At 42.5% G+C, this 10,913-nt stretch overlaps 1 protein-coding gene across 1 annotated transcript; it reads left to right on the forward strand.

The window, feature by feature from the left end:
- The first annotated feature begins 9,122 nt into the window (after nucleotides 1-9,122).
- LOC120273778 lies at nucleotides 9,123-10,632 on the forward strand. The gene is made up of 2 exons (XM_039280480.1): nucleotides 9,123-9,938; nucleotides 10,282-10,632. The coding sequence occupies exons 1-2, from the start codon at nucleotides 9,123-9,125 to the stop codon at nucleotides 10,630-10,632; spliced, it is 1,167 nt and encodes a 388-aa protein (XP_039136414.1).
- The last annotated feature ends 281 nt before the right edge of the window (nucleotides 10,633-10,913 follow it).

Below are 10,913 nucleotides of genomic sequence, written 5' to 3' on the forward strand. Positions count from 1 at the left end.
GTAATATCTGCCAATTCTTCATATCCCTCAGTTGGTAATTTCTCATTTACTCCCATTGGAGTCTCAGCATGCTTGCACGACTTCATGTTCATCTTTGTTAAGAGGTCTTCTATGTATTTCCTTTGTGAAATGAAGATGCCGTCACTGGATTGACAGATTTCTAATCCAAGAAAAAACTTAACCTCTCCTAAGTCCGACATATTAAACGTACTCAGCATCTCCTTCTTGAATTGCTCAATTAAAGCTTGAGATCTGCTGGTGTACACCATGTCATCTACATACAGGCTGATCAAGATACAATTTCCTTCATCATCATCCTTACTGTATAGTGTGTGTTCGGTCTCATTCCTCTTATAACCATGCTGTCTGAAGTGAGCATCTATCTTCTCGTACCAAGCTCTCGGCGCTTGTTTAAGCCCATATAGAGCTTTCTTCAGCCGATACACCATATGCTCCTTCCCACTAACCTCATAGCCTTCAGGTTGATATACATATACTTCTTCAGAGATTTCACCATTGAGGAAAGCAGAGCGAACATCAAAGTGATATACTAATTGACCAGCTTGAGCAGCCATAGCCAGCATAAGCCTTACTGTTTCAAGCCGGGCCACGGGTGAAAAAACCTCTTCATAGTCTAATCCATATTGCTGAACATATCCTTTTGCCACTATCCTTGCCTTGTGCTTCTGGATCTTGCCATCTGCTCCAAACTTGGTTTTGTATATCCACTTGAGACCCACTGCCTTCTTACCTGATGGTAACTCTGTCAATTCCCAGGTGTTGTTACTTCGAATTGCTTCCATCTCTGTGTTCATGGCCTCCTGCCATTTCTTATGTATCACAGCATCCCGATAGACCTGTGGATCACCAACATGAAGAGCATAGGTACAGGAATTATATACCTCGATCAATGATCTTGTCTTTCTTGGTGGTGTCTCGTCACTAAGTTCAACTGACGAGCTTGAATTCCGAGCATTCTCTCTAGTGCTTGAAGGAACTCCACTCCTGCTTGCTTCTATATCACTGACATTACTCTTGTCTATATCTTCATTAGTATTCTGCTCATCCATTAACACCACTGGCCCACCTTCACTTGCTTCCCACTTCCACCTTGAATTCTCGTGAAAGATTACATCTCTACTATCAAACACTTTAGAGATTACTGGATTATACAGCCTGTAAGCCTTTGAACCAGAACAATACCCCACTAGTATACACTTCAAGGACTTTTCATCCAATTTACTGAGCTTCTGTGAGGGAATCAAGGCAAAAACGACACTACCAAACACCCTGAGATGACTCACATCAGGCTTCATTCCATGCCACATCTCGTATGGTGTTTTTCCTTCCAGAGCATGTGTAGGGGATCTATTCATCAGGTAGACTGCAGTAGCAGCAGCTTCTGCCCAGAATTCAGTAGGCAATCCTCCATCTTTGAGCAAACATCTTACCATTTCAACAATAGTTCTGTTCTTGCGCTCTACTACCCCGTTTTGTTGGGGTGTATAGGGGGCAGAGAACTCTCTCCTAATCCCGAGCTCTTCACAATACTCCTTGAAAGCTTGTGAAGTGAATTCACCACCATGATCACTTCTTAATACTTTCAGTTTCCTTCCTGTCTCCCTCTCCACCATTGCATGGAATTTTTTGAAACAACTGAAAGCCTCTCCTTTGCTTTTCAGGCAATAGATCCAGCATTTCCTGCTAAAATCATCAACAAGAAGAAGGAAATAGTTATTACCTCCCAGCGAAGGTGTGCTCATTGGTCCACAAACATCCATATGCACCAGTTGTAAACAGCTTGAACTTCTTCTGGCTCTTGTTGTGACTGGGAATGCACCCTTAGCTTGCTTGCATGAAGCGCACTCTTTACACTGAGACACCAAATGTACTTTTGGCATTCCATTAACTCCCTTCTCTCGTGCAAGCTTCTCTAGACTTCTATAGTTTATGTGTCCAAATCTTCTATGCCACAGTTCAGACACCAGGTCTTTGTTCACAGCTAGATTCAGCCTCTCGATCCTTGAGAGATCAACTGGAAACATGTTGTTGCTCAGCTTCGGAATAACAACCACTGATTCGCCTGTAAGACCATCCTTGATGATACATTTGTTCTCACAAAACACAACTGAGTACCCTTTATCAAGGAGTTGCCCCACGCTGAGCAGGTTATGAGCCAAACCTGAGACTAACTGGACTCCCTGCAGCTGCTTGGCTTCTCCATTCTTCATGGCAACTACAACAGTGCCTACACCTAGTACTTTCATCTCCTTATCATCCCCAAGGCGAACAGTGATCTTCTGAGACTCATCTAGGCTGGTAAACATACTTCTCTGGCCTGTCATGTGACTTGAACACCCAGAGTCTACTAGCCAAATTGAATTCGTTGTCGGAACATCATCAACACTGGCCTTGAGAACATTCATGATTTCCTGTTCCTCAGCTACCAGCGAAGCTCCTTTCTCTACTGGCTTACTCCTCTCTCGACACTCGGCCTTAACATGCCCATATTTTTTACAATGAAAGCACTGAATATGTGCCTTAGAGTCACTCCCTTGACCTCTAGACCATCTTCCTCTACCCCTTCCTCGAGAGAACCCCCTCCCTCGACCTCTGGTTGGGCTCCAACCAGTAGAGGATGTAGAACTTCCCTTCTCCTTCGTCTGAGATGATGAGGTATCACCCTTGACGAATAAGGCCTTCTCATTAGCTTTCCCTGACAGTCTGTTGACCCTAAACTCATGAGCTTGGAGTGACCCGCAGAGCTCATCAAGGGTGAGAGTCGACAGATCTCTGGACTCCTCCATTGCAACGGCTACATAGTCAAACTTTGGAGCCAAGCTTCGCAGCACTTTGGATACCACCTCAGCCTCCGAAAGCTTGTGCCCAAGCCCTCTCACTTGGTTCACAATTGTGACGACCCTTGCCCAATAACTCTGCACACTCTCATTGTCTTCCATTTGTAGAGTTTCAAAGCTTTGGCGAAGAGCTTGTTTCCTCACAGATACCATCTTTGAAGAGCCTTCATGCTGTCTCTTGATTATCTCCCAAGCTTGATGTGCAGTCTCGGCCTCCGCTATCCTGTCAAGAACTAACCCATCAACAGCTTGCTGGATGAGACACCTGGCCTTCGCATCCCTCTTCTTACTCTCTTTCGCCTTTGCTTCATCTTCTCCTTTTGGCATACCACTCTCCACTAAGTCCCAGAGGTCTTGAGACTGAAAAACAGTCTTCATTCTCAAACTCCACCTCCCGTACTCTTCACCTTTGAAGACGGGCACACAATGCTGTGTCAAGCTCACCGGACTGTCACTCGCCATCACACCGTGAGCTCTGATACCAGATTGTTGTGATTCACACCTCCGGTGAGCAGAGATACCCCTCCGGCAACTAGAAGAAAAATGAGCAAAAAACAGAGAAGAAGAAGAAGAACAGTCAAAAGTTTGGAAGACCCTCTTTCATTAGCATCTTACCCCAGTCACAACTTAGTCTTCCCACTATATCATCTGGTCAAAAGAAAGGTTAACATAAAAAAAACTTAATACACTCCTAAGCTTCCCATAGGTTAATACAAACACAATAACTCCCACTGATTGGGCAGTAACCTTAGACAAAATGCTAATAAAGATATATTAGCCAATCAACACACACATACTCAAAACCATGCTTCTCCTGAGCTTCAGTGCAAAGCTCCATGCTTAGACCCATGCTGCAAACTCCACCGCCATCCTGCATCCATGCTCGAGGGTAGCACCTCTCCATTTCTCTAGGATGACACAAAAGTCAAGCCACATCATGCTTCAGTCACTGAGCTGGGTCAACACCAACAGTGCAAGCTAATTCCCAACCTTTTATTGAAGTTCCAGAATGATACCAATGTATCCTTGGGATCACGGCAGAGATAGACAATGCGGCAAATGAGAGGAGTCTTAGGTCAGTAAAAGAGAAACGTAAATGAGTAGCAAAGATGGTGGGAGATGGTAAGACGCTGATATTTGGAATGGTGCCATAAGAGAATAGATTTTCAAGGAAAGGATCACATTGATGGGGGAGTGCGGGTGAGAAGAGGGTGGTCGAGAGGGGAGAAGGAGTGGCGGTGGAGGATGGCATAGGAAAGAGCTTTTAACCATGTGGTACCTGATTTAGCATTGATAACAAAAAAATGATGTCCGAAGGACGAGGGTTGAAAGTGGGATTGGATTGCCATGTATGCGGATTTAGCTGGCAGGGCATCCAAAAGGATTGGAAGAGTTGGAGCTTAAATGGAGGCCAGTCATGGTGGATGGGAAGTTGGGAGGTGAGCTTTTCATAGGAGTTGTAGATTTGTTCATCTCTTTCAATGTCTTGTTGGTTCTTTGGTGAAAGGAAGCATCTGCGACAAAGGTGGTGCATAATCTGGTTGACTTGCCATCAAGAGATTGAGAAATATAGAGAAATATAGAGAAGATTTAGATACATATATAGAGTGGTTTAGAAGAGAAAGCGGATGGAGTGAGAGAGAAATGGAGATGGATAGATTATTTATAAAGTGAGAGCGCACAAGGAGATGAAGATCATTAGTCAAACAGGGGGTAGGGAGGAGTGCTAGAGCCGAGAGGGGAGATGATGACATTGATGTACGCCAATAATCTTTGTCATTGTCTTGTTGGGCTCTTGGTGTGGTTGAAGTACTGGGAGATTTCTGGTAGTAAGGTTTCCATGCAGAGAGTTGTTGTAGAGAGAGGTTGATATTTTGAGATTGATTTAAATAGGTATATTATCATAATTGGTCCCTCTACTTTTCTCTTTCTTCCCTTTTGGTCCTACGCAGAATGCTTCCGACTAGTCCCTCTACTTTTGAAAATCTACCCACTTAGTAAAAAATGCTCCCAACTAGTCCCTCTACTTTTAAAAATTGCCCAATTAGAGGGATTAAGTGGGTGCATTTTTAAAAGTAGAGGGACTAATTTGGAGCATTTCTAATTAAGTGGGCACATTTTTAAAGTAAAGGGACTAATCGGAAGCATTTCTGAGTAGAGGAACCAAAAGAGAAAATAGAGAAAAGTACATGGACTATTTTGGTGATTATACCATTTAAATACAGTCTTATTATAGATATATATACATATATTGCAAAGATGGGTGGCTAAGAAACTAAGAAAGAAAAGGACATACACAAATCTCAGCAGAGTAAGTGGAGGTAGGATTCATGCATATATGAACTTTAAAACCACCCTCACACTCACTATTTACATTTTCAGAAATGTTGTGAGCCCCACCCTCTAATTAAATCCTAGACATTGCTTTTACTTATAATCCTAGCCATTGATTTTGTTTTTAGTTTTGAAACCCTAGCCGTCTGTTCACCTCTTTCGGTTTTAGATTACCATTTAGGGAATAAAGAGAGAGACCTTGTGTTGTACCCTGTTCTGATTTAGACCTCGGGCCTATTTAGATTTTTTTTTATGCTTGCATTAGGGATAAAATGATCATTTAGTAGTAGTGGCATTTTTGCATGTTTGCATGGTAGCTTTTATGTGAAAAATCAGGGGCAATTCCGTCATTTGGATCCATTTTATATGATTTTTCTATTAAGAGGGCAATTAGGTCATTTCCTATTTTTATGAAATGAATGAGAAAAAAACCCGGAACCTTCTTTTTTTCCTTCTTCACTTCTTGCTTCCTTGCTTCTTGTTCTTCTTGTTCGGCCGAGCATACCCCTAGAAGAAAAAAATTTCCGGCGAGAATTTCCGGCGAACTTCAATACCAAACTCATTCCTCTCTCACTCCCGAATCCGGTAAGCCTTATATCCAATGTTTTTGTTTTGTATTTCACCCGTATTTCCTTGTTTTTAGAAATATATAAAAATTTTGATTTCTCCATGAATATGATGATCCATAGGCTTAAATTGAAGCCAATGATTTATAATGCATGTATGAGGATGTTGTAGAAGAAAATTTTCGATTTAGAGTTGTAAATTGGGAGAAAATCCATAGTATAAGGTTCGGGTTACTGTAGCAATTTCGAAATTACTGTAGCACCGAAAATTTTGAGCCTTTTCTGGTATTTCTTTGGTCCACATTGAAGCTCTTCTTACCCTGAACTCATTGGAACTAGTTTTACTCCATTCTGAGATCGTTTGGATCCAAAATGATGATGTTTTGCCTTAAAACCCTAATGTTTTGTATTAGACATGTATAATCGTATTCTTATACATTTTCTTGTGATTATCATTCTTATGTTCATTAGAATTTGAATTCCCTGCTTGTATATAGGTGGCGAAGCGTCCTCCAAGGGGAAGGAGCTCGCCGATCAGTGAGTGCGTCTCAGGACGAGACGACTGGTTCTGTGAGTGGTTAAATTTATAATTGCATAGATTTAATAAGAGTACTAAAGTATTTCTTCATGTGTTTTATTATATAAACTTGATGATAAATTGACTTTCTTTGATATATATATATTTTGAGTACGAATTTACTTGAAATGGTTAAAACTAGAATGCTTATACCTATTTATTTGAAAGAAACATGTTTACTTGCATTTCCGTATTTATATGCAAATGAGATATGGTTTGATGTACATTTCCATATTTAAACATTGTATGATGGATTATTTGAATTGGAAGTTAGAAAGAATTATGTGATGGCATTTAGTTTTGATGGTGACAAATGGACTTTTAGTCCGACACTCGCAGCAGTGGGGTTCCATGGTCCGCCTCGATGGGAGGCGGCGTGAGTTAACCCTCGGGCTTTACCCCGGGTCAAGAGGTGCGCGGAGCCATTGACAGGGGGTTCTGTTATGTGAGAAACCCGGGGTCACCACATCGGGGATCTCGAGTGCCAACACCAAGGAAAGGCACCCTTTTAAATTTTAAAAAGTTTTAAAAACTCCTTGGTGGTCCCACAGCTAGTCGCTGCCACGATTAGTGTGGGAACCGCTTTTTAGGCCACCTGTATTTTTTTGGAGCTATGTTCATTATGTTTTAAAAATGTTATTTGATTTTTACTATTGATGAATCTTGTGTTATTTGTTAATATGTTGAATACTTGAACTGATTTTATATGCTATTATTATTTCTTTGAATTACCATTTGAAATTACTTTATCACTCGTTATATCTATGCCGACACCACTCACTCGGGTAACCTCTCATACTCACCACTCCCCTTTTTATCTTTTCGGATCGCGACGTTGGACGTAGTTGTCGTCAGTGCAGCAGAGAGGTTTATCTCGCATTTCTTATTTAGGTTTGTTATAGTATGCATGTACCCTCTATGGATCCACTAGACTTGACCTTATATGTGGTTCTTGTATTTATATTTTTCGGGTTGTATCTTAAAAACCCCGGGTTTGTGCTCGTTATTGTTGTTATTTGTGTTTAGGGTTCCTAGTACTAGGGAACCCTATTTGTGATATTTTTATTATGTTGTCTTCTAGTTATATAATTGTGATAACAGGTTTATATTGAGCCTTACGGCGACCTGAATGTGGGGTCGCTGTGGGACCCACTTCTTGTCGTCGTGGCGATTGCCACGTGCCCAGTTAGGTTCGGGGCGTGACAATTTTAGTGGTATCAGAGCTAGAGGTTTACATTGATCTTAGTTTAAATTCTAAAATTGTTGATTTCCTTAAAGACTAGTGGATCCAATTACTGATTTGCATTGAGCATAAGTGCATATAGGAGTTAAGCTTAAAAAATTTGTCTCTCTTTGTTCTTTTCAGTTAGAATGCCAGCACAACGTCCACGTACGCTGTCGAGGAGCTAGTGTTCCTTCCGGGGAACCTACTCCCCGCTCAACCCCCTTCTCCCCATAGGCAAGAGGTCAATTCAGACATGAGCCTCGCCGTGGCAGCCTGCATGCTCCCTCGGAGTTCCGTGTCCCGCACTCGGATCGTAACCCCGTGAGTAGCACCACCACCTGAAGCTCTCCAAAGCTTTAAGGCATATTGGGATGCTCAGGGTCGCCAGCCGACATATCAGGAATATCGTGATTTCCTTGGTTATTGGAGCTTGTTTGGGGGACAGCCCCATACTGAGCCAGTGTCTGTACCACCACCACCACCCCCAATGCCTTCAGTTCAGCAAGCACCAGTGGAAGACAGTAAAATCAGTCAGAGCTTAATTTTGTCCAAGCTATTGAAGGAAGCAAGACAGTTGGGATGTAATGCTTTTGATGGTTCAGGTGATGCTATGGCTGCCAAGGAATGGTTAAAGAGGTTGCTTGCTACTTTTGAAGACATGGGCATAGAAGATGAGTTGAAACTAAAGGTTGCAGTCAGGCTTTTGGAAAACAGAGCAAGGATCTGGTGGGAAACTCTCAAGGGTCGTTCAGAAATACCACTGACTTGGTCAGATTTTCTACATGAGTTTGATGAAGAATATTACACCTCGATTTCACCGTGACCGTAGTTTACAAGAGTACATGAAATTGGTTCAGTGGAAATAAGGCAAAGGGCGTAATATGAAGCGCATTTGAAAGAATTGGCAAATTTTGTACCGAAATTGTTGGTGGTGAAGAAGCTTTTATGTTCCAAGTTTCGAGGCGGGACTCGAATCTTAGTATCGTAGAGAAGATGGCGCTATCGGGAATCAAAGCTTCAAAGAAGTGGTTCAGCTTAGCATTGAGGGTCGAGAAATTGGTTCTTGAAGGTAAACGCCTTCGTGAAAATTTGGCCAAGAGAAGAAACTCAGATTTTTTTCAAGGTCGCCCAAGCGCAAAGCAAAGAGTGAGGGTACTTCTTCGTGTTTTTTTCAGATCCAGCTCACCGACCTCCATCGTGGCAAGTCGGGCAATCGGCGGGTGCTACATCCGCGAGTGGCGCTTATGGAGGGAAAATCAACCGAAATGTTCCCGCATGCCGAATCGCAATAGATTCCATCCAGGTCCATGCCGTGAACCACGCAGATGCTATCAGGCAGGGCGCATCGGTCACCTTAAGTCAAGATGTCCAGTAGTTAGGCCATGACAACACCGTGTTCAAGATCTCCTCCCTCGCGGGACGACTGTAGTCGGGCCTAAGGGGTGTACCGCCTACTACTTCTACACCGCTGCTCCCTACCGCATCGCTTGTCGCTAGTAATAGTCCACAAGGTGGAACAACACGACCTCGCAATCCGCTCTCGCACTCGTAGTTTTTTTGCCATGACCAATGAGGAAGCCGAGGACGTACTCCAACGTGATTACAGTGTAATCGTATCTATTTTTTTCAAAGATGATGCATATGTATTGATTGACTCAGGGTCAGAGAGATCTTTTGTTAGCACTGCATTTTCATGTCATGCCGATAGAATAGCCTCCCCATTAGACTGTGAACTTCTGATACAAACACCTCTGGGTGAAGAGATTGTCAGGGAGGTTGTTTTTCAGGGATGTCCTATCAAAGTGAAGGGTGTAGATTTTGAGGCAGATTTGATTCCATTGGAGATGCGAGATTTTGATGCCATACTTGGTATGGACTGGTTAAATAGGCATAAGGCTTCCATTGACTGCTTCAAGAAGGAAGTAACTTTGCAAAGCTCTCATGGACTGAGTGTTGTGTTTGAGGGTGAAAGGAAGGTTCTTTCGAGGTGTGTAATATCTTCTGTGGAAGCAAGGAAACTTGTACGCAAGGGATGTGAGGTATACTTGGCTCACATAGTAGATACAAGAATTGTTGGACCAAACGTCATGGATGTTCCTATTGTCCAGGAGTTTGAGGATGTATTTCCTGAGGAATTGCCTGGATTGCCTCCAGACCGAGAGTTTGAGTTTGCTATTGATTTGCTACCGGGTATTGCTCCAATCTCCATTCCTCCGTATCGCATGGCACCAACAGAACTTAAGGAGCTGAAAGTACAGTTGCAGGATTTGGTGGATAAGGGGTTTGTACGCCCGAGTGTGTCACCCTGCGCGCCAGTCTTTTGTGAAGAAGAAGGATGGTTCTTTCAGATTGTGTATAGACTACCGCAGCTGAACAAGGTGACTATCAAGAACAAATATCCTCTACCCGTAATCGATGATTTATTTGATCGGGCTATGGGGCAAGAGTGTTTTCAAAGATTGATCTAAGGTCCGGGTTATCATCGCTGAAGATCAAGGAAAGTGATGTGTCAAGACAAAGATTTCGCACACGATACGGGCATTATGAAATTTTCTGGTCATGCCTTCGGTCCCGACTAATGCCCCACCGCTTTTATGGATCTAATGAATGTAGTCTTCGACCTTATCTCGACAAGTTTGTAATTGTCTTCATCGATGATATTTTTGATCTACTCAAAGAAATGAAGAAGAGCATGCGCAACATTTGCGTACAGTATTGCAGATCCTTCGAGAAGAGAAGTTGTATGCTAAATTCTCAAAGTGTGAGTTTTGGTTGCATGAAGTGGTCTTCTTAGGGCATGTTGTATCTGGAGAAGGAATCTGTGTGGATCGAAAGAAAGTTGAAGCAATCATTGATTGGGAACAACCAAAGAATGTGTCTGAAGTTCGAAGTTTCCTAGGTTTGGCGGGTTATTATCGGCGTTTTGTGGAGGGGTTTTCTCAGATTGCTGCACCTTTATCACGATTGACTAGAAAGGAGGTAAAGTTTGTTTGGGATGAGAAGTGTGAGAAAAAGCTTCAAGGAATTGAAGAACCGCTTGACTTCAAAGCCAAGATTTACTCTACCTACTAGTGGTAAAGAGTTTGTAGTGTTCAAATGATGCTTCACCTACTGTGGTCTTGGCGTAGTATTAATGCAAGATGGGAAGGTAATAGCTTATGCTTCGCGACAGCTTGAAGAAGCATGAGTTGAATTACCCCTACCCATGATTTGGAGTTAGCAAAGCAGTAGTTTTTGCCCTGAAGATTTGGCGACATTATCTTTATGGAGAGAAATGCTTGATTTATACAGATCATAAGAGTTTAAAGTATTTGTTTACCTCGTAAGGAGCTAAATTTGAGGCAGACAAGATG

The sequence above is a fragment of the Dioscorea cayenensis genome, chromosome 12, assembly GCF_009730915.1.
Source record: "Dioscorea cayenensis subsp. rotundata cultivar TDr96_F1 chromosome 12, TDr96_F1_v2_PseudoChromosome.rev07_lg8_w22 25.fasta, whole genome shotgun sequence".
NCBI classification, from domain to species: Eukaryota; Viridiplantae; Streptophyta; class Magnoliopsida; order Dioscoreales; family Dioscoreaceae; genus Dioscorea; species Dioscorea cayenensis.